This window comes from Grus americana, chromosome Z (assembly GCF_028858705.1).
Source record: "Grus americana isolate bGruAme1 chromosome Z, bGruAme1.mat, whole genome shotgun sequence".
NCBI classification, from domain to species: domain Eukaryota; kingdom Metazoa; phylum Chordata; class Aves; order Gruiformes; family Gruidae; genus Grus; species Grus americana.
The window spans coordinates 13,153,339-13,177,391 of NC_072891.1; the positions used below are offsets into that span (position 1 = coordinate 13,153,339).

General features: G+C 40.5%; 1 protein-coding gene across 2 annotated transcripts in view; it reads left to right on the forward strand.

The window, feature by feature from the left end:
- Positions 1-22,544, forward strand: part of TARS1 (threonyl-tRNA synthetase 1) — a 38,139-nt gene extending 15,595 nt beyond the window's left edge. Inside the window, exons 1-19 of one of the 2 annotated variants that reach the window (XM_054809650.1) lie at positions 4,286-4,379; positions 4,788-4,868; positions 5,742-5,932; positions 6,933-7,056; positions 8,152-8,273; positions 8,489-8,606; positions 9,968-10,032; positions 10,114-10,192; positions 10,770-10,916; positions 11,825-11,923; positions 12,642-12,808; positions 13,357-13,519; positions 13,608-13,745; positions 14,448-14,525; positions 16,999-17,099; positions 17,213-17,317; positions 19,046-19,118; positions 19,855-19,969; positions 21,242-22,544. In XM_054809650.1, the coding sequence (XP_054665625.1) occupies positions 4,359-4,379; positions 4,788-4,868; positions 5,742-5,932; positions 6,933-7,056; positions 8,152-8,273; positions 8,489-8,606; positions 9,968-10,032; positions 10,114-10,192; positions 10,770-10,916; positions 11,825-11,923; positions 12,642-12,808; positions 13,357-13,519; positions 13,608-13,745; positions 14,448-14,525; positions 16,999-17,099; positions 17,213-17,317; positions 19,046-19,118; positions 19,855-19,969; positions 21,242-21,390 (2,136 nt within the window). In that variant the 5' untranslated portion in view covers positions 4,286-4,358 and the 3' untranslated portion in view covers positions 21,391-22,544. Of the gene's footprint in view, positions 1-4,285; positions 4,380-4,787; positions 4,869-5,741; positions 5,933-6,932; positions 7,057-8,151; positions 8,274-8,488; positions 8,607-9,967; positions 10,033-10,113; positions 10,193-10,769; positions 10,917-11,824; positions 11,924-12,641; positions 12,809-13,356; positions 13,520-13,607; positions 13,746-14,447; positions 14,526-16,998; positions 17,100-17,212; positions 17,318-19,045; positions 19,119-19,854; positions 19,970-21,241 lie in introns of those variants that run through there. The other variant, XM_054809651.1, reaches the window with a different exon arrangement.
- The last annotated feature ends 1,509 nt before the right edge of the window (positions 22,545-24,053 follow it).

Genomic DNA, 24,053 nt, shown 5'->3' on the forward strand with positions numbered 1-24,053 from the left:
CATATTTGCATGATTTTGTAATGAGAACTGATAGCTCTTCACTTGATGTGGGCTTATGGAAATCCATTAGGCCTTGAATTGAAATGATATATTTTGAACCCTGGATGTAAATGGGTGGCTTTCATACAATTTGATTTTCAAATTAGCCGGGAGTTGGCAAAGTTAGTAAATACCCTACAGTGAATAGAGTTGGTTTAGTGTACACCAAATATAAACAAACCCAGACACTTTACAGAAAGGACAGTGCTGTATCACAAGTCAGATGGGTCTCCCTAGAGCAGCTGGTGCAAGTAAATGGTGTAGATGTGTTGTAGGTTGTGAAATATTTTTCTTAAAATATCATCTCATTCCCCTTCCCCAGCTTCTTGTATGTTCATTTACCTTTTGTTTCTCATTTTTTTTTACTCTCTTCACCTTTTAAAAATTCTGATTAGCTTTTTCTTTAGATTTTCTTTTCTTAACTTTTTATTATTTTGTAATTTTTTCATTATTTTTAAAATTTTAAAAATTTTATTCATTTTTAAATTTTTATTTTTTATTTCATTTTGATGTTTAGTATTACTAAACAAAATATAAGCTAAATAACATTGCAATTTCAATCGAACTTGCCAACCACATTTTTTCCAACAAACTTCAAAGGAAGCAGAAAAATCCATTCATTCACTTGGTGATAATCATTAAAGCACACTGAAATCAATTTACAGTGACTTAGAGCCCGGTTGAGTTCAGTCACACATCTTTAATTACGCTGCTTACAAGCGAAGCCAGTAAAACAGTCATTTAGTTTTGTATTTTATGCCATATATTCTGTTATCTAAAGCCAAGAGCTGTCAGCAGGGCATCCCGCAGAATTAGTTTCTCATCCGCATAGCGTGTTTCGCTGCTGCCATCTTCTGGTAAAAGGGAAGGTTCTCCCGATTGCTTTTGAAATATTTAATCATCTTTTCAACAGTACCAGTACAGGGTTTTGTTCATTTCGGGGTCAGATAATTTATCTATATGTTTTCCAATGTGCTGTCTCTTAGCCAGTTTCAATTCGTTCACACAAAAGGATGTTAGAAGATATTGGAAATCTAAAAATCAGTATTTAAAAACAAATACCCTTTTATTATTGAACATTGTATTGCTGCACAACATCTTACATATATTATTAAATGTAGCTGTTTAAGAAATGTTTTTGCCAATATTTATGCTGCTCATAGTTTACTTTTAGACAGCATATGAATTATTCAGGTCTAGATACAGATACAAACATTTGCTTATAATAGATCAACTGTCAGGCTGGGTTGAAGCCTTCCCAACTAATAAAGCTGACACAGGGGGAGCAGTAAAAGCTTTATTGAAACAAATGATACCAAGATATGGGGTTCTAGAATCAACTGAGCCAGATAAGGGTGTTCATTTTACAGCAAATATAATCAATCAACTGTACAAATCACTAGGAATAAAGAGAAACCTACATACCCCTTATCACCCACAGTCTTTGGGACAAGTAGAAAGGATGACTAGATCATTAAAAGAAAGAATAACAAAAGTATGTGCACACACTGGCTTAAAATGGCCAGAAGCATTGAACTTAGTCCTATGGGATGTTTGAAACACTTCAGGACGACCATAGGACTAACACCCACAGAGATTCTTTTTAGGAGGCACCTAGCTATACCAGGAACTTATATTCCAGCTAAGATCAGCCTATTGGACAGAGATGAACAGTTCACCCAGCACATTTTATATGTGCAAAAGGTGTTTGAAGATAAAAAGAAATATGCCCAGTGGTACCAGCCCCCACCACCTGAAATACAGTTTTGGGGAAAGAAAATTGGATATACCATTCTCATGTCAAGTGAGTGATGGATAGCCAAACCTGCCAACAGACGACAGCTTCCTGAAAATCAACAAACAATGAAGTGGAAAATTTTGCTACTCCTGCTACTGCTGACTCTGATTACTGCTACAGCATGACTAAGTATGAAATTAAAGAGAATGGATGATCCAGAGTGGTGGAACAGGGATAAAATAGAAAAAAAAATTTCTACATAAAGTCTACTCATTGTACACCATGATGCAGAAGAAATTCATCGTGTTCTTGAAAGGGTAAAAAGGGACAGAGAACATCAATGGTGGGAAACCCTTTTTGGATGGTCACCCATGGCAACAGGAATTTAAAACCATATGTTACATCCTATAGCAATCTTATTCAGACTGGCCATATTATACTTGTGGCTGATAATCACTTTATATGTAAAACTGGTGAGAATGATTGGGCAACTTGAAAAGATTCACGAACTTTGTTCAGCACATTAGCAGGGACGCTTAATAAAAACAAAGGGAGGAGCTGTTGAGGGAAATTAGTTTTTTAACATAAATAAGTTTTAATTAGAATAAATTACATAGTATTACAATAGGGTGTGATTTGTGCTGTTTCCTTAGCTTTACTTAGCATGAGTAGCTAGATTTGCTGAAGCCTTTAGGCTGCGAAACAGTTATTTTTCTTAGTAATTTTCCTAGCAGCCGGTACAGTGCTGTGTTTAGGTTTTTAGTACGGGAAAATGTTTTGATATTACACTGATGTTTTGGTAGTGTTTTTCCCAAGTCTGGGACTCCAGTTCTCACATTCTACCAGCGAGTGCAGGTGCACAAGGAGTGTAAACCAGAAGATAAGGAGGCTCCAACCTTCGGGGAAAACTATGGAAACTGCAAGTCAACAAGATAAGAGCCTGCCTGCCTGGACACAGAAGAATAATCCAATTAGATGTCAGAAGACCCCAGACCAAAAATCACTGTTGGACTAAAGGACATGTGGACAGCGCGTGAAGAGTGTGTGAGGGGCAGATGTATGGATCGCAAGGTGTAATTGCCCCGGGATTTCTTTGTTCTGGATCCCTCTCTTTGGAGGCACCCAGCCTGGGCTGATCCTGCTGCTGCACCTTTTGGTTAAATTGAAAAAATCTGATGCCTGAGACGCTGCTGCAGGAAACCTAGGGTCGAGCCTGCAGAAGGAGGAAGCATGCCCAAGAATATGTGTGTGTGTGCGCGCGCATGCACGTGCACACATATGTGTGTGTGCATGAGCAAGCTCGGGCAGCAGCTACTCCTTTAACAGAGACCCGATTCTGTCTTTAAGTTCCTATTTACTATACCTTCCTGTTTTAATATTTACATTATTTTTTACGCTCCTACATTTGTGGTCAAGTAATGTAGTGATGTTCTCTCAACCACTCTTCACCCCTACATAACCAGTATTTGAAAGCTATGCAAAACTGCCTATTTTTCCTGAACTTTTTTCTTACAGCACTTAAGTCCGTGGAGTGTGAGGTGCTCTGATGTTCATCTAAGCACATTTTAGCTGAAATTAGCACTCTAAACTCCCAATCATTGCTGCAGATGAAGAGGAAGCAGCTGCTACAGGAGGCAGAAGTGTCAGCTGCTCTGTAGACAGCAGAGGTCCAAGCCAAGCCGTAGCCCTGACCCCTGATTTAGACTCTTCAAAGTAAGGATGCTATGCCAGGATTTCTTGAAAACATGAAATCTTGTAACAAACACCTTAAACTAGGCTGCTGAATGGGTTCACCAGGTCCAGGGCCACGATGAGAACATGCCGAGAGAAAGCACCCTTCCTAAATGAAAATATTATTTATTATTATATAAAAAGAACAGCAGGGAAAGAAAGGGAGGAAGGCAAAAAGCCGTGCCTGAATAGCACATCCTTTTCTGAAAGACGACTGTAGCCCCCAGTGCCAAGCCTCCCCTTGGGACAGGGCTAAGCAAAGCAGCCCCACTCCCACAGTCAAGGTCTGACAACCTCCTCAGAATCTCTTCCACTTTTTTTTTCCCCCGGGAAATCAGACATTGGTCGATCCGATTTTCATTTTGTCTCCTTTGCAAAGAGTAACCCCCTTAGCTGATCCATCCTTGACTGAATCTCTGCTCCAGGGGAATGGCAGGTAGGTCTCCCTGACTGCCACCCCGTCCCTCAGCCCCTTGCCACCCCCGCGGTGCCCTACGGCCCTGCTGGCGCGGGAAGGCTGGTTATGTTTCTCCCCGCAGGAGCAAGGGGAGCAGGGGTGTGGGGAGACGGGCCCCGCGGCCCCGCTTCCCGCCCTCACGAGTGCTAGCAAGCCTCCGCCATCTTGAACTGCCTGGGCCGCCCGCAGGCAGCCCCCACACCCGCGTCACCGCCGCCTCGGCCACTCACCCTAGGGCAGCCCGGCCCTCCGGCCCCATTGGCCCGGCCGTGGTGGGTCAGGTCGGGTCGGTGCGCCCGCCCCCGGTTGCATCAGCTGCGGCGGCCGGGAGGCGCCTGCGCGGGGCCGTGCCCGCCCCCTTCCCCGCTGCGCTGGGAGGCTCCGCGTGTAGCAATGGCGGGCGCTGACAGCCAGGTTAGTCGGGTACCGCGGCGGCAGCGGGCCGCGCTGAAGCACCGTCTCTCTCAGCGCGGATCCCCGGCACCGCGGGCCAGGGGGTGTCCTGATCCGGGGCGGCCCCTTCTTCCCGCGTCGGGCCTGGGGGGGCGGCCCTGTCAGGAGGACGGGTGCTGATGGTAGGAGGGAGCTAGGCCTGTTCCCTCTCACCCTTATAGCATGTCGCCGGGCGTTTCCCCAGCTTCGGGGGAGCAGGGTCGAAAGGCAGTGGGAATTACCTGAAGGTGAAAGCACGGAGCTGGGGTGGGGTTTCCCGGACCGAAAGGGTCGGGGCTCGCCCCTGTTGTGTGGGGCCGAGGAGGGCTTAAAGCGCCGTAGGTGTGAGCGACTGCAGAAGAATGAGGAAATGGTACTCTCCCTCCTCAGGTAAATGCTGGGGAAGAAAAAAAGGCAGACTGCGGAAAGAAGAAAATGAAGGAAGAGGCCGGTGATGGAGGGCGGACGGAGGTGAGCTGCCCTTTGGCCATAGGGGGTTGAAAGGTGCTGTCTCCTGGTTGCTGTCTTGTGTACTTGTGTACTGCTGCAGTTCATCCCTCTGAAGTATTTTATCTGGCATTACAGTTACTCCTTTTCCTAGTATTTCTTATTTTGCTAAAGTTTGCCATGACTTTGTTGCTTTTTACACCAAGTTATATTGGTGTAATGGGAGAGCGACTCTGATTTCCATAGTCGCTCTTTTCACTGTACCTCTGCACCAGGAGGTAGGCAGGAGATCTCTGGGATGAGGAAGACCTGCCTAAGATGCTCTGTCTTTTGTCTTCATGGTGAGTAAGCACAGATCCCTCTGACCGCACAGAGAGGGTCAGCTGCTAGCCAGCACTACTCCTGAGCCATCTGTGTGACTTAATAACCTTGGTTACGCCCAGGCTAATAACCCTGATGTCATTGTATGACGTGTGGTCTGGAGTCAGTTCTTGTCTGGGTGGCTCAGGGTACAGGTGTTCCTTCAGTTTTTTGACCTAAGAATAAAAATCTATTTTTATGTGTAACTGATACAGTCTTTTCAAATTGATTTTTGTCCTCGTGTAGCTTATTAAACAGGTGTTTAATAAACTGGAATAGTTTATTAACATACATGTGGTTTAATAAATGGATGTACAGTGGTACATTTCAAAGTAATTTCCATTAAGCCGAAGTCTTATAATACTATATAATTAATCTCGTAATAATAGTTAGTTGTTATATATAGCACATATATAGATATGGTCACATAACTGTGAAAAGTATGTCCATTCTGTTTGCATTGTTGACAAAATGTGATATTAGATAACTCTAATAATCTGTTGATTTTTTTCCTTTTTCTTTATTCATTATATGTAGCTGAATCCCTGGCCTGCATTTATCAATGAGCGTTTAGAGATGTACAATAAACTTAAAGCTGAACATGATGCGCTCCTTGCAGAAAGAGCTGCAAATGACAGTAAACCCATTAAAGTTACATTACCCGATGGCAAGCAGGTTGATGCTGAATCCTGGAAGACTACTCCTTATCAAATCGCTTGTGGAATTAGGTATGATTCTATTCTGTGATACACTCAGTCATTTTCAGACAGCTCTATGTATGCAGGTTGTAGCTGTGGGGCGTGGGTAAAATGTAATTTCTCTCTTAGTCATTTATCTCAGCTCTTCTCAAGGCATCTTGTATAGAATAAACTGGAGGTAACCAGTAGGGTTCTAGTTTTGGAGTTTCATTTTTTGCCTTATGAAGATACAGTTTCTAAAATTAAATAAGAATGTAATTGAGATCTTTTAGACACACATTACTTGCATATTTTTCCCCACAAGTACTGTCGTAGCAAATTAGTTCTTAATGCAAATGAATTTACTCTATCAGATTGGATGTTAGCACATGCAAACTAGCTTGCGTCAACCTCAGGAAGATGACTGCTGGATGATGTTTCAGTTGATGTCACAGGGAGTTAACTATGAGTATCTTTCACTTAACTGCATTTTTACTCGCATATGAGATACTCATCAAAAAGAGAATTGCACATCTCTGGTTCCTCAAACTTGCTCTGGAGTAGATTTGAACAATGCACACTGGACACCCTAACAGTTAAAATTACAAAAACTGGGAGATGCCTAGAGATGGAATGCCAATTTTTTTCATGCTTACATGCCTTGTCGTTTGAACCTTCTTTGCTTTTGTGATCTGGGATCAAGGAAAGGGTCAGAAATCGTATTTGACAGTTTTTAAAAGAGAAGCTCTTTTATTGCAATAGGATTTTGAAGTCAGGTTAGTACTTTGAGGTGGCTGCCTCTAAGTCAGATAGGTTAATGAATGTATGAATGTTGAGTATACAGCACCATTTTCTTTCCTCATCTCTGAGATGTGAGTACGATTTTCATGCATGTTCAAGACTGGCTAAACTACTCTTTTATTTGGAATTTATGTATGACATTGTACCCACTCTGAGCACTCCTGAAAATCTTATTCAACATGGAGGGCAAATTTGGGGAACTTCTTCTTGCTGATTTCAAAAGATTATATACCGTGTATTTATTCTGTAGTCAGGGCTTAGCTGACAACACTGTTATTGCTAAAGTGAACAAGATGGTTTGGGATCTAGACCGTCCTTTGGAGGAGGATTGTACCCTGGAGCTGCTTAAGTTTGAAGATGAAGAGGCTCAAGCAGTGAGTATCTTCTACCAATATTTGTTTGCCCTTGGATTTGCATTAAACTCAGCCTTGAGTAGTTATTTGCATGTTTACCATGTTCAAAAGATGAGAAGATGGGAACAGGTTTGATGTGTAGGTACATCTGCATTTTCTAACAGTTTCTTACAAGGGAGATGCATTATTGCAGATAACGTACATTCTGCTGTGTATTTGTAGCCACGTCTGCTAGCCGTTGTTGTAGTTTGTCAAGTCTGTTCTCGTTAAAATTTTGTATTTGCAACGTTCATGTTAACGTAGAGTAGGTCTTTTGAACTGACCTCTTCAGCACTGACTTTGAAAACAATACTAAGTACAAAAATACTGTCTATGTACAATCGTAAAAGTACTGAGTAGGCTGCTCTTTTACTTTGTACGTATAAAAGTATGTACTTTATTTTGGCTACTCATTCAGATAAATGTGGATACCCAGTAAATTTGTAAATACTCCCTTTAGTAAAAAATCATTTGATACCAGAAGCTGTCAGTCAAACTCATCACTGAGGTCTTGCATTCAAACTTAGAATTTTCATATTGGCTTGAAAGAAGAAGAGATTTATGTGAGATTTATGTTTTCTGGTCTATGCAAATAAAGGCAGACTGAAGTCCTATAGATTTGGTTTTAATTTGTCAAAACTTCAGGTGTACTACAAGGTGGAGTGTAATTTTTAACTTTATGAACAGTTCTACATCAGTGCAGGATTTCCCATGCATAAAATCTTTGGATTAGCACTACAGCCTTATGTTGAAAGTGTACCTTTTGGTCTTTGTGCAGAGCTGATTGATTGAAGTTCATAGAAAAAAAGTTCCTGAATTAGTTTCCTGACTTCTTGACAATTAAATCATTTCAACAATAGTTGTAAACAATTTTCTAGTGTTACCTTTTGGAAATACTGGTGCTTAGGATGAGACCGTTGTTGGGCAGGTCACTTCTGTTCCGCAGACTGCTCTAATGTGGGGTCTGCATCAAGTATCCTTAAAAGCAAGCCTTTCAGAAAAGATTTTGTGTAAAATACTCAGAAATACATTGTGTGTATTCGGACCGATTCCCCTTTTTTTTTTTACTTCCATTAGGTATACTGGCACTCAAGTGCTCACATAATGGGTGAAGCTATGGAGCGAATCTATGGTGGCTGTTTGTGCTATGGCCCACCAATAGAAAATGGATTTTATTATGACATGTTCCTTGAGGAAGGGTAGGTTTTGTATTTCTTTTTTTAGGATCGGGGGGATGGCAGTCACAGCAAAATTTCTGTTACCTGCTTGTTCCTGGAACAAAGTCATCTGCACTACTGCAGACTGCTTTGTTCTTTGCAGTGTGTCCCATCCACAAGCTAGTGCATTGCAACTGGATCAAAAATTTTAAGCGAAATGAAGAATGATTCACTTTTTTTATGTGTGTTTATTTTAGGGGTGTATCAAGTAATGACTTCTCTGCTTTGGAAACATTATGCAAAAAGATAATGAAGGAAAAACAAGTCTTTGAAAGACTGGAAGTTAAGAAGGAGACACTACTTGAAATGTTTAAGGTAAGCTGTTTTAGAAGGTTGTTTCTAGCATAGTGCAGTTATTCTTTCAGTATTTGTAACTTTAGCTGCATGTTCTGTTAGTGGTAGAGGAAGGTCTATCCAATTAACTTCTTAAGGAGATCATGTTCTTACAAGCTCCTTTGTGATATTTAATGAAAAAAATGAGCAAAGGTGTAATTCGTGGAACTGTAAGGTTCTCGGGAATGTGTGTTAAATTTTCTGCAATTGTAAGAATTCTCATTCTTCCCCTGGGTGACCTTCGCAAAATCCTTGAAGACGCGTTCTTCGTTTATTTCCCACAGGTGTTAATTTGCAATATATTATGTGCAGTTATGTTATATGCCTGTATTATACTGGCTGTTAGTAAAATGCCATGGTGATACTATAACTGCATGTGCTGGTACATTCAGAAAGCTTAATAAAACATTTTTTAGAATGAGGACTTCTGAGAGCGTCCAAGCAACACTAAAAGCTGATCCTTTCTCTTTAGTACCTAGCTGCAAGTAATTTTCTGGCATTCCTGAGATAGGCGTTACTCATTTTTCATTCTTAAGACATCAGGAGAATCATAGTGTCATTCAGGTTGGAAGATACCTCTGTAGGTCTCCAGTCCAATCTCATGCAGAGGGCATGGGGTCAAAACTGAAGTCAGAACAGGTTTGTGAACCTTGTCCAGTTGCACCTTCAAAACCTCTAAGGACGGAGACTGCACAACCTGCTCTCTGGGCAGCTTGCTCATCTACTTATAGAATGATAGAACTGTTTACATTGGAAAAGACCTTCGTTAACCTACCACTGCCAAGTCCAACCACTAAACCATGTCCTTAAACACCATATCTATACGTCTTTTAAATATCTCCAGGGATGGTGACTCCACTACTTCCCTGGGCATCCTGTTCCAGTGCTTGACAACCCTTTTGGTGAAGAAATTTTTCCCAATAACCAATCTAAACCTCCCCTGGCACAACTTGAGGCCATTTCCTCTTGTCCTATCGCTTGTTACTTGAGACCAACCCCCACCTGGCTGCAACCTCTTTTCAGGTAGTTGCAGAGAGCGATAAGGTCTCCTTTCAGCCTCCTGTTCTCCAGACTAACCAACCCCAGTTTCCTCAGCCGCTCCTCATCAGACTTGTGCTCTAGACCCTTCACCAGCTTCGTTGTTCTTCTTTGGACATGCTCCAGCACCTCAATGTCTGTCCTGTAGCGAGGGGCCCAAAACTGAATGCCGTACTTGACCATCTTTGTCTTGTATAATCCTCTTCAAGGCAGCATAGCATCAGGTTTGCAAATAATTTAAACTGCTGGCCAGTTCTCTTGATTAACAAGGCGTTAACAAATACGTGTACTGCTTTTCTTCTCAGTATAATAAATTCAAGTGTCGCATCCTGAATGAGAAGGTCAATACTCCAACTACAACAGTATACAGGTAATTATGCATGCATCATAATATTACTGGATATATCTTTCTAGGGTGAAATGTACCAAATTAATGTGTTCCTATTCCTAGGTGTGGTCCCTTGATAGATTTATGCAGAGGGCCTCATGTCAGACATACTGGCAAGATAAAGACCATAAAAATTCATAAGGTAAGTGCTGAAACTGCTTTAGAGAAATGTTTTCACTGATAATGTGTTGCTGTCTTTGGGCAATACAATGGTGGCTTATCCAAGAATGTACCATGAAATGGCTAACCTGGCCAAAAACTCAATGTCACCAATTGGGAAAGGGTTGTGTGCCAGAATAATATTCAAATGGTGTAAAGCCCAACTAGGTGTCCAGGTCCTGCGCTTTCAGCACAGATAGGAATGTGAGTGTGGCTTCAGGCTTCATTGAACTGTGTCAGTTAGAGTTCATAGTTTTTGCTCAGCTGATGGTTATGGCTGAGTGTGAATAATCAGTTGGAATAGGCTGGAGAGAGCAAACAGGATTAAAAAAATTATGAGAGAGCTTGAAACCTTTTTTACGTATTCTGTTCACCTGTTCTTTCTGGATTTTTTTAATCAGTGCTCTGAATTTAAGATTAAAACTGTCCTTATGCCTTAGTTGTTCTACATTAAGTATAATAATTTATTAATAATTGCATGTCTTTTCACAGCAGGCATTAGTAGTAAAATGTGGAGGTTTCTCCTTTTCTTCAATGTTTCATATATTTTTTACATGCAGAATTCTTCTACCTATTGGGAAGGCAAGGCTGATATGGAATCCCTCCAGCGGATCTATGGAATTTCATTCCCAGATGCAAAAATGCTGAAGGAATGGGAGAAATTCCAGGAGGAGGCTAAAAGCAGAGATCACAGAAAAATTGGGCGGGTGAGAGAGTTTTTCTGGTAATGTGTTTCACAAACACTGTGTGGATGTAACCCCTTAACTGGAAGGATCTTGAAGACAGAGTATACTTGCTGCCACAGTGAAGATGTGGCACAACTGTATTTTCAGTCTAGTTGCAAAGTCAGATACTTTTCTCTTGAAGAGCATCAAAAGTCCTAATGCAAATAACTTCTCTTTGGACTTTTCGTTGTTTTAAACACGATGACATCCTTATTCCACAGATCTATAAGAACAGAACATGAACACTTCGGTCTGCAAAACATGAACACTGCGGGCAATGCTCATTCCTACACAGTTTGCTGCAGCCTGTTCACTCTCAGAATTTCAGAATCTATAATACATTTCTATGTTTTTTTGGTTGGTTGGTTTTCAGTTTTGTTTTTTTAAATGGAAACCCCTGTCAGATAATTGGTAGTCCTGAATACTGTTACAAGGTCTACTGCTAGGACATCGGAAGAATATACAGAAGAATTCACTATATGCAGTCCTCAAGCATATGCACAGTTTGTCACAACATCAGGCAACTACAGTTCACACATTCAGTTCATGTGCAAATAATGAGGGAGCTGCTGAAAGAGAACTAATCATTACTTGTCAGTGTACAAAGGGAGCTGTGGGGGCACAGTTGTTACACGTAAATGTGAAGTTTTGGAGCATTGGTAATGAAACAGGAAACTGAACAATCTCCTTCCCCTATAAATAGTGATGGAGATAGATATACTAGTGAAAATACATCTGATCTATTGGTATTGCCTTTTTTTTTGTTTGTTTATTTGGGTTTTTTTAATAACTTTGATTAGTGATGCACAGTCAGTAGTAATTCATGTGTGAATGTTAGATGAAGAAGGTGGTGTACAAATACTGAGTTTTTAAATATTGTTGTTCTGCAGGACCAAGAACTATTTTTCTTTCATGAGCTCAGCCCTGGTAGCTGTTTTTTCCTGCCAAAAGGAGCTTACATTTATAACACATTAATTGAATTCATACGGGTAAGTAATGTCTTTTGGAAATCTTCTTATGGAAGAAATTGCTTAATTTTAGAAAAATACATAACAGCATGCTACATATAACAGTGTTAACAGCCTTTAATTTCAAGTTAGTTTAATCTCTTAGTTCTGTAAGCCATGGAACTAAAGTAACCTAGTTTCTTTGAATTGGTCTTGTCACAATCTCTGCTAAGTTACGCGTTTATCAATACTTTATACCTGCAGTTAAAGCAGTGATAATGATGCTTTATAATATGAATTCATTGACATTTAATGGTACACTTCAGCGCACACTACGGCTCTTCCACTGATGCGTATTGATTTGTTTTAATAAACTTACTAAATTTGGCCTTGTAGAACTATTTGTTATGAAATTACATGTCGGAAAAAAATCCTAATCTTCCTGTTGTAATATTTAAAGTTTGTCTTATTATTGTATATTTGGGCTGCAATGTTCTACCAAGCGTCATTGAATAATTAGAGACTGCTGCTTTGCTTGCAGGGAGGAAACTTGTTCTTCTTGCTTACTGTGGAGGAATTGTTTGGGGAAGGGTGGTGCTGGTGGAAGGGATGTATCCTGGCATGTCCAACTTGGATTTTCCTCCTCTCTGACTTTTGTAGGGCAGCATTTGTATATTTTTATGGCTGCAGATTGAAGGCTGAGTACCATCACTTCTGTTTGCTTTATTAGTTATTGTACATACTGGGTCTGTTGTTCTAGAGTGAGTATCGAAAACGTGGATTCCAGGAGGTTGTCACTCCAAATGTTTTCAACAGCAAACTGTGGATGACTTCAGGGCACTGGCAGCATTACAGCGACAACATGTTTTCCTTTGAAGTAGAGAAAGAAATCTTTGCTCTGAAGCCTATGAACTGTCCAGGACACTGGTAAATACATAGCAAATCCAGTTTACCAAAGATGATGCTGATTCAAAAAAAACCAAATCTTGTTTCTTTTGCCTCCTTAATTGCAAAGATGGCTATCTTCAGGTATCCAGATATGACATGCTGTCAGGAGTGATGTAATTATGAGTCTTATGGCCTACATGCTGTCTTTACTGGAGACACTGAGAAATGTCACTTTTCCACCATTACAGTGACTGTGTTTTAGACCTGAAGCTTACATTGGTAGTACAAAACCTGGATATCTAAAATAGATACTGGGGCATTGTTGGTTTGTGGCAATTTAGGCATTCAGGCTTTAATGTTTAGTTTTAGGAGTTGTTTTATCTTCTCTGTGAGGTGGGGGAAGCCTACCAGCGGTAAAAGGTTATCTGCATTTGTTTTCCTGACAAAACAACATGTGAATGATGGTTGTATTCAGATTACACCATTGGTATTATGGGCATCTGCTTAGGTACTGGCTGCTTCTCATTGGCTGTACCTTGCAGAATTTTGATTTTGGATGAGCTTCAAGTAATAAACTTTTCCTTCAGCCTTATGTTTGATCATCGTCCAAGATCATGGCGAGAGCTGCCTTTACGGTTGGCTGATTTTGGTGTTCTGCATCGCAATGAACTGTCAGGAGCTCTTACAGGACTCACTCGAGTACGCCGATTCCAGCAGGATGATGCTCACATATTCTGTGCTATGGAGCAGGTATACGTTGCTGCTAAATGGAATTGGGTATTAAAATCAGATTAACTGATTTTTTCATATTTGAGACTTTATTTCTTTTCTTATAAAGATTGAAGAGGAGATAAAGAGTTGTCTGCAGTTCTTGCGTTCTGTGTATGATGTCTTTGGATTTTCCTTTAAATTGAATCTCTCCACTCGTCCTGAAAAATATCTGGGGGATATTGAAGTGTGGAATCAAGCCGAAAAGGTAAACAGTAGTCTTATTAATTTTTTTATATGAAAGCAAGGCTGCAGCTAGAAGTTCTGTAAGAACATACTGCCTTCTGGGTGGTACAGTGACAGCTGGACATGAGCAATATAACTTTAATAACTGTCTTCAATTCAGCCTGGCTGCTGTAAATAGCTTACTCTCCATACAGAAACAATCTCCATGTCATAATCAAATTACCTCTGTCTTTCTCTCTCTTTCCTTGTATTTTTTTGATAATTAAAAAAAAAAAGAAAAAGGAAGAGAACCAATTCCAAAAGTGAGTTTGCTTTCATGATGAAAGGGATGGGGTTAGCCCCTGCAGGTGCAGTGCTTGGGACAAGACAGGGCAGGAATTGACATTAGGTGTATCAGGGTAGATCCCCTCGCAATATTATTTACAAACTTTGAATCTAGCATAAAAAGTTCTTGTGTCTTAGCTAATTCTGCTTGTTTGGCCTCTTCCAAAATGAGTGCATGAATTTTGATTGTTTAAATTTAGACTTTTTTTTTTTTTTTTTTTAGCTGGGGCTCTTCCAAAACTTTCCTTTTTCAGAAAATACGTGAGTGACAGCAGTAACTGAGAAGTACTGACAATTTGATAGTGTCACATATTTGTAGCAGCAGGCTGGCATGATGCTGTAACATGGAAAGACAGTGAATGGTTGAGAAACACTGAGTCTGTGTGTCCTTTATCTCTAGCAACTTGAAAACAGCCTCAATGACTTTGGTGAGAAGTGGGAGTTGAACCCTGGCGATGGAGCTTTCTATGGACCTAAGGTCAGTATGTTGCTAACTCCTAGCTGGGTTAGGCATTTAATTCTGTTTGGATGAGGTAGACAAAAGTTACACAGTTCCTTGCTTTCCTTTAATACTATCGTAATCATGGCAGTAGGGGTAGCATGCAAATACTGTTCTTTGCTGTGTAGTGGACGAGCAGAAAAAAACCCAAAGTCTTAATGTGTTTACAAAATTATGTCAGGTCTTGCTTACCGCAGAAAGATAAGTGTTGGGCATCTAATTTTGCAGAATGTTTGCGAATTACTTTAAATAGATACCTGACCAAGACAAAGTCTCCATCTAGTTAACATTCTGCTCTAAGTTAATTAAACAAATGCAGATGGACACTAAATGCTGTTAATACATAAAGAATGCTTTTCATATCTTACTGTGAGCAAGTGGGAGAATATAGTATGGTGATGCTCTTGGGTTTCATTCATGGTCTTCTTGGTAAAGACAACTTTTAGTTTTCACTTATATTCCTGCATATTCCCTTCCAGTGTAACATTTTAACTAAATTTTTCAGTGTCAATATGTGTTTCTAAATCATTGGTGCTGTTAAGGTTTGGCTGGAGGATATAGAACAAAACTGATTCTTAAACTGGCAACCTGGTACAAGCTGAGATTGTTAAGAGCTGGAAGAGGGGATATTTTATAGTTATCTAATACCATTTTAAGATGCCGTCTGGCTGAAATTTTGTGGTTTTCCAGATACAAAAACTCTGACATACTTGACAGAGAAATAATACTCTGTGATCCTGGTTTTCACATAGCTTTAACACTCATGTCATTAATTAAACCCAGTTTACATGTGTAAACTATTTGCTGCTTAGAGCTGATTGCTTTAGTGGGAGACATGAACAGAAGGTGGCACTGTAAGATCTGTGCTACCAGAGCAATCGCTGCATTAGAAATAACGCTTTGGGCAATAAATGAATCCTAAGTCATGAGAAAAACAAAAATAAACTTGCTCGTTAAACACATTTTTGAAAAATCTTGCTTTTACTGGCACAGTTTTATAGCTGCATTGAGTTGCTGATGAGTTTTGGTATTTTAAAAAGCCCTTTGCAATGGTTTTGTGGTTTTGTTGGTTTTTTTTTTAAATATATCTCTTCAGTTTGCACAGATTAAGTGGGGTTTTCTAGAAACTTCCTGATATCTTTGAGCATAAGGACAGAGCACCTTACAAAATTAGTTAATCTTTCCCTAATAAACCTAGACTATGTTTATGTCTTTATTCAGCCATCTAGTAAACTGATTCTGATTTCTCTCTTTGTAGGCTAATTGAATCAATTTTATTTTATGAGTTGTAGGTGAAATGTGTTATAGTGGCTAATCATTCATAATCTGAAATGCAAACAACATTTAGTAATTTCCTTGGTTGATTTGAAAGAAGGCAAATATCTACAGGAACCTTGTTAACCTTAATTAACCTTATACTTGCTTCTAATACACTCTAGCCAAAGTAAGGTGAGCAAACACATAGCATTTTGCAATGGTTTTAATGGAACCTAGTTAAAGTTACATTTTAAAGTTAAGCTCTACATGTAGGCTACCTTTAAACTACTTGGATTTTTTTTTCTACTCTGTAACTGGGTGATTTGAAAAATGAAGAAGGTTGTAAATAATTTATTTTGATAGAAGCTGAACTATGATAAACTCTGGCTTCTAAATGCAAAATTGAAAGACATTTAGAACTTTAGCTAATAAAACACTTATCTGTTTGATATATAAATTAAAATAAGGCACACAGCCCTGACATACAGCCGTAGTGGTGAAAGGATGAGTAAGAGAGCAATACGATAAATGAATAAAGTCAGGACACTATAAATCTACTGTTTTCTATCCATCTCTCTGTCTAACTTGTATCATAAGTTTACTCAGGATTAAAGTGTAAGATGCAGTAGAAAGAATAGGCTTGACTGTAGATAACTCATAGTAAGAACAAGTGTCATTGATTAATATGATCCCTATTGGTAAGGGACTGTTTAACAGTAGGATTCTCGTTCCATGTCTGTACTCTGAATTTGTAACATAAGCTACAAAGTATTCAAATACTGCATAACAAAGGAGTGGAAATTTGCTGGTTTGAGGTTGAAGAAATCTCATTTTTGGGGAGACATGTTGAGTTCTGATCTTGCACTTATGTGCTGCTGAATTCACTCAGTGAAAAGGCCTGTGAAAGTCCCAGACTGAAACTCACAAAAAAGTCTGAGTTATTAAATGTAGTTCCCCCCTGAAGTAATGTGTCTCTACTTGCTCACTCTGTTCTTAGGTGTAACATTTTTTGCATCAGAACCTGCAAGTCATTTGAGTCCTAATGTAGGCTGAAGTAAAAGTATATTATCTAAAAACTGCATATAGTTCCTCTGTATTGAGTGAAACCTTTCATCTTCAAACAGTGAGTTTGCTTTCAGAGGGGCATGCTTGTATCTTAAACTGTAGTAAAAGTCTGTGTCTTTTTGTTTTTAAGATTGACATTCAGATTAAAGATGCCATTGGCCGCTACCACCAATGTGCTACAATCCAGCTTGACTTTCAGCTGCCAGTCAGATTTAACCTCACCTTTGTCAGGTAAGCACAGAGGCTGGTGGGTTTAATTGCTGTGTAATCTTTCCTGTCACAGGCATAAGTTTACATCAACAAAAAAACCTTACATTTAAATAAACCCAAACCTTTCTTCACAGCAATGATGGTAATGACAAGACAAGACCAGTTATCATTCACCGGGCTATCCTGGGATCTGTGGAGAGAATGATAGCCATTCTAACTGAAAACTATGGAGGCAAATGGTAATGTTGAAAAGTAAATTTATTATTTGAGTTTGAGCAAATACTTTATGTAGGAGAGAATTAGCCTAGCATGCAAGAATCAAGAGGATTTGTTCTACTTGCTTGCTATAGAGACATGCTGTAGGTGTACCACAGGGCAATTCCTTCTGAACCATACTCCTTAGATATTAAATAATTCTAGGTATGTGTGGTGGGTTGACCCTGGCTGGAGGCCAGGCACCCACCAAAGCTGCTCTATCACTGCCCTCCTCAGCTGGACAGGGGAGAGAAAATATGACGAAAGTCTCATGGGTTGAGATAAGGACAGGGAGAGATCACTCACCAATTACTGTCATGGGCAAAACAGACGCAACTTGGGGAAAACTTATTTATTGCCAATCAGATCAGAATAGGATAATGTGAAATAAACCCAAATCTTAAAAACACCTTCCTACCACCCCTCCGTTCTTCCTGGGCTCAACTTCACTCCAGAGTCTCTACTTCCTTACCCCCCAGGGGGACAGGGAATGGGGGTTGGGGTCAGTTCATCACACATTGTCTCTGCCGCTCCTTCCTCCTCAGAGGGAGGACTCCTCACACTCTTCCCCTGCTCCAGTGTGGGGTCCCTCCCATGGGAGACAGTCCTCCATGAACTGCTCCAGTGTGGGTCCCTTCCACAGGTTGCAGTTCTTCAGGAACAGACTGCTCCAGCCTGGGCTCCTCTCTGCATGGGGCCACAGGTCCTGCCAGGAGCCTGCTCCAGCGTGGGCTTCCCATGGGGTCACAGCCTCCTTCAGGTGCATCCACCTGCTTGAGCATGGGGTCCTCCACGGGCTGCAGGTGGATATCTGCTCCACCGTCAACCTCCATGGGCTGCAGGTGGACAGCCTGCCTCACCATGGTCTTTTCCATGGGCTGCAGGGGAATCTCTGTTCCAGCACCTGGAGCACCTCCTCCCCCTCCTTCTGCACTGACCCTGGCCTGCAGAGTTCCTCTCACATCTTCTCACTCCTCTCTCTGGCTTCAATTGCTCTTGGTGTTAACAGGGTTTTTTTCCCCCCTTTAACTATGTTATCCCAGAGGTGCTACTGCCATTGCTGATGGGCTTGGCCTTGGCCAGTGGCGGGTCCATCTTGGAGCCAGCTGGCATTGGCTCTGTCAGACATGGGGGCAGCTTCTAGTAGCTTCTTGCAGAATCCACCCCTATAGCCCCCCTCAATACCAAAACCTGGCCACGCAAACACAATACAATATGGTAGCCTCTACGTGATACCACTCATGCAGGTGCAGTATACAGCTTGTCTGCCTAAGGTGTGTGTGTCTCAACTTTGCTCTTGCAGCTGGGCTGCCTTGCAACAAGTCATTTATGTAGGTCATCTCTTTTACCTGCCGCAGTGTAATACCTGATGGGGATGACCTCTCAGATTATAACAAAAGTAAATATTTTCCCATGATTAGTTAGTAATAAGCTCAACAACTCCATTATGATTTGTTGTCTGTTGTAAAACACAACTTGAATCTTCAGGTCAAAAAGTGCTTTTGTCCACGCTGCAACTCTTTTAGACGCTTAGTTCTTTTTGCAGCATAAATTCTAACAAGTATAGGGCTGTCATCACCTCTGAACCCAATCTAAGCAGCTGCCTTTATGAATCTCTTGTGTAGATTTTAGTCCTATCTGTTAAGAGGATTTTTCATACTTAAAAAAAAATACTGATAGCTATACAAACTTGTTTTGTTTGTTTATTGAAGGCCACTCTGGCTGTCCCCACAGCAGGTAATGGTGGTACCGGTGGGACCAACGTGTGATGAGTATGCTCAAAAGGTGATGTATGTGGTTTGGGGGGTTTTTTTTTAGTATATTGTATTTAGTTGAGATACGTGGTTATTAATGATTAATAGTATTTATCCCAGAAAAATGTTGTCAGTCTTTGCATATTGCATTGTATAATTTTTATATTACAATGACAATTAGCTGCTGAAGTTGTAGATGTATCTTAAAGAGGACCTGAAATAGATTTTTGCATATCTAAGCAAAAACTGCCGATCTTTGTGAGGCCTTTATTTTTGGAAAACTTAGCTTTTCTCTCTCTAGCTCAAAAGCTGTCTTACTCTTCCGGTTCTAGTCTCCCATGGCCATGTGCATTTTGCAAAAGCAGGAAGAAAGGTGAAGATTGGTCTCTGCATATTTAGCATCCAGCAGACCTTCTCCTGCATTTCTGTCAAGCACATGATACATAAATAAGTCTGAAAAATAAAAAAAAAATCTTCTAATCAGAAAGGTCCACCATCCTGCTGCCTTTCATAGTATCAACTTCAAATCACTATTCAGTCCAAAACATTAGATGTTCACGTCACTGCTTAGTTATTTAGTGTGTATATACTTGGATGTAGCTGACCTGTTTTCATTTATTGAACTGGGCTCATCTCCAGTGCCTGAGCCAATGACAGTGCCTTTGTTTTAAGGGTCAGATAAGCTTGACTGGCTTAAGTCTACAAGTCATAAATAGTTCATTGTCATGAATATCCTAGAGTGACAATTTTAATACTTTTTCTCCTAGGTCATGAAGCACTTCCACGATGCTGGATTAATGGCAGATGTTGATGTAGATCCTGGGTGCACACTGAACAAGAAGATCAGAAATGCTCAGCTTGCACAGTATAACTTTATTCTGGGTAATGTATAGTGCATTTGTTACCTTACCCTTTCTTGCATAGGTTATAGGATTTGTTCTTTCTTCTATGAGCATGGCAGAGAGAGGTAGTCAGTGTTTTAGGTCACTTTGCTGCTGAGAGTCTCCATTCCAGAGAGCCCCTCCTGCCTGCATGATGGCCCAAGGCTTTACTGCTGTTTTAGAAAAAGGTTATTGTGGTCTTCTAGTCAGCAATGTGGAGGCATACATGAAACCTCTTGCCCTTTGTCAGTCAGATTGTTAAGCAATTCTTCCACCCCCAATAATTTATGCTCTTGTTTCAAGTGTAGCAGAAGTATCACTGCATTTAGCTGTAGTGCACTTCTGAGCTGTACATGCATGCACAGGAGAAGACTCTTCCGCAAGAGGGTGATGCAGGGACAATTAGAAACTGCCCCTGAAGTATGTGATTTCAAGTACCATGCTAGTCATGTCATGTAAATTGAGACCCTGAAACTATCTGGGATCCCTTAGAGTAGAAGGAGCCTTTGACAGAGAAACTCTACCCGCAGAGTAATTGATAGACTCATGAATAAAGTTTTTTTGTTCTTTAAAACTTTAACCATATGATACAGATAAGACACAACCACATTTTATCTTCAAGACTACAAACAAATGATCAACCTATCAGGGGAAGAAAATCTCACCAAATTTATATTCAGAGGTTCTTTCAAAGAGTTGTCCCACTGAATATAGATAGGGTACCAGAGAAATACGATTTCCTGTAGCAACCTCCAAGTGTATTATATAAAATTTTTATTAGTAATGAAACATACATTGCTATCTTGGTATCTGTATCTTAATGTTTAAGTAAAATAGCTTTGGGATTTTCTAGTAAACTGTCTTGCTGTCTCTGTACAGACAACAAATAGCTATTTGTTATTTACAATCAAGTTGTCTCTCTAATCTTTGCCTGTGGAGTACTTCATGTTTATTTCTTATTTTGACTTTGTGGTTGTCTCTAATAAGAAGTGAGTCAAGCTGGACTTACTACGTTTACTTTTCTCTTTACCCATATTTTGCTAAGTTGCTGTTCATAACATATTAAAATCTATTAGATGATACGAGATTAAGTAAGGGTGATGATTGTTACAGATCTAAGTGGGGGGAGCTGGGAGGAGGGCAAAGAAGGATTTGATGCGTTGGTAAGCTTTTTAGAATTTTTGTTTAGTATGCCTAAGTTTTAAGGGAACGGGGGGGAAAAAAGAGCTTGCTAAATCTTAAGTTCATTCCTTTGCATCTTGGTTGTTTTTAGTTGTTGGTGAAAAGGAGAAGGCAAGTGGAACAGTTAACATCCGCACCCGAGATAACAAGGTGCACGGTGAGCGTACAATTGCAGACACCGTGAAGAGACTGCTGGAACTGAAATGCTCTCGCTCCAGACAAGCTGAAGAGGAGTTTTAATACCATCTGCTCTACTTGGCATAAAAAAAATTCCTAGTTTTCCTAATTCAGTTAACCACAGAGTTTTTGTGCTGAACCAGATTTGAAATTTATTTCACGTTGGACCTCTTGCTCATTTTAGCAGACATTTTTCTTTAGTCAGAAATCTCTCTTTTTTGTAAAAATCAATTTTTCACACACCTTGAAATAAAATTTTCTGTCCTCTGACCAATGACAGAGGAAGCAAGGTGAAACAATTTTCTGTGTCTGCAAGGAAAAATGGAAATGATAATCAGGGATACCCATTGCATTTTAACTACCCTGTTAAGAATAAAATACATTTTGATAACAAATGTTTTTCATGAAAGTTAAAACAAAAGACCTCAGGCTTAAGAAGCCACATAGTAACCACGCAGTGCAGCAGCTGCTGTTGGAGTGTCTCCTTTAGCAAGGAAAGTGCTATGTTGCAGTCTTGTCTGCTGGTTTTATACCAATTAAATATATCGACTCTGAAAAGCTCCCAATCACATGAATGGGACAATGAATAGAGTTCTCCTGCTTCCGTAGTAGTTGGTGCCTCTGGCAGTGGCTCAGCTCTCACTGTGTGACACTCCTGACATGGAGCCGCCCACCACAGAGCACCAAGCTCCTGACCACAGCCAGCTATAGCCGTGTCCAAAGGCAGGATCTGAAATGTGCTGGCTCTACGGGTAAGGTCCTTGTTGCTGTAGGAGGGGGATAAGACTGGTCTGGAAGTGGTAGGGCATAGCAGGGCCAAAGCAGCAGCTAAGAAAAACAGGATTCTTGGGAACAGAGTGTGTTTATATTCCTGTCCCTGAGCTGTCCTTTTAGTAAGGGTGTGTGTGTCACAGCAGAAACAAGAATGTACTGAACTAAAAAGGATAAGAATTGTTTTTTTAAATGCTTTTTTTCAATTTAATAGGTACACTGCCCTTCAGTGGAACCCTTCCTTCCCAAAGCTTCTAGTACAGGGCATCACATAATCAATTAGCAGCCCCTCCTCAGGGGCTAATTAGCCTCCCTCACACAGTTGAGGGATCTTGTTAATTGGTTTTAGATTTGTTTTTTTGGGTTGGGTTTTTTGGTTTTTTCCCCAACTGACTGGCAAGAGGCAAAGGTCTGTCATTGACAAAAAATAAAATCATGGTCTGAGGTTTCTTGGTTTTGGGGCGCTTTTTTTTGTTAATTGTAACTGACCTGAGCAGCTTCCAAAGGTGGTTGATAACTGTTCCTTTAAAAAGAAAGCTATTGCTACAGCCTTAGCAAAGATCAGACAAATCTGAGGACAGGTTTGAACCATCCTGTCTCACCATTTCCTTTATTATCTGGGCAGAAGCTTTTCATCTAGCCTTTTCTCACCTGTCTTTCTTAGGGGTGATGGTAACATTGTATCAGCACTTGAACCCATTGTGAATTCAGTCTCACTGGACCACAACCCCAGTGACTTTTAGCAAAATCTATTTCCTCCTCCTTCAGTTCATTCAGACTAAATGCTCCACCTAACTGCTGTGCAGAAAAAAAAACAAAGGGCAATTGGCTTCCCACTGCCTTGCTGCTTTCAGAATTATTTTGGTGAGGATTAAGTGGGTTTAAAATACCTCAATCTTATTTTCTGTATTTTGCATCTTCTTTACTTTGCTGTGAAGTGAGTGGTGTTTGTGCAAAACAGTGGAATCAGATGTCAGCTGTCCCCAAGGCAGAAGGACTTCATCAAATGCTGAAGCAAAACCAGAGTAGATACCGGTCCTCCAGGGAAAAGGAGGCACTAGCTCTGTTTCTCTCTAGGAATCATGACTCAAACCACCTTTGCACTAGGCTGGTGTATTTGATCATTCTCACAGAACTCTGCCTTTTGTTTTTCAGGGTTCCCTAGGCATGCCAGCATGAAACTGCCGTAGTGCTGTAATGAGATACCGGTACTGTGAAACACCAGACACTACTGTGCAGATGACTGTAGATGTCAGTCTTGGACAAGTTATTCTTCTACAGAAACCTTATGTACTTAGATCATTCTTTTAAATACTTATATAACAATATATATGTACATATATGTTACTGGAAACAATATCTAAGGGTACAGTCCAGTAGAATACATACCTCCAGCAGGGTGTGGACAGAACCAAGGGGTCTGCATCCAAATCGTGATCAATGCAGTGCTGCATCAAGTGCCATCTAAACTCATTGCTCTCTGCTGTACTAAGTTGTCTAGCTGCTTAGAGCTATGGACGTGTGCAGAAGCAGAACTGGCCTGGCCTGCGCAGCACATCTCTCTCTTGCTTCAACCAGAAGTCCTCTGAAGAACAGGCTTTGGTCACTGCTTACCACCTTTGATAGGACTAACCTCCTGATAAAGTACCATGCTCATGTCCTAAGGCAGGAGGATGCAACTTTGGTGTGATAGCTTAATAGTGGGACCACTTCTTAAGCAAGAGAGAAGCCTTTGTATTCTTTTTTCCAGGGTCTGAAAAGGCTGAAAGCCACCTCTCCACTTCTTCAGACTGTGGTCTGATTGCCAGCATTAGGCAAGAGACATAGAAAATGTTTTCAGCTTGGTTTTCAGTCTATATGTCCCTAGGGAGGTTTCATGGGCTCATAAGGCACCTCATGTTTACCACAGCCATGGACGCTTCTTGTGCAGTAGGTGACAAGCAACTCCAACTCTG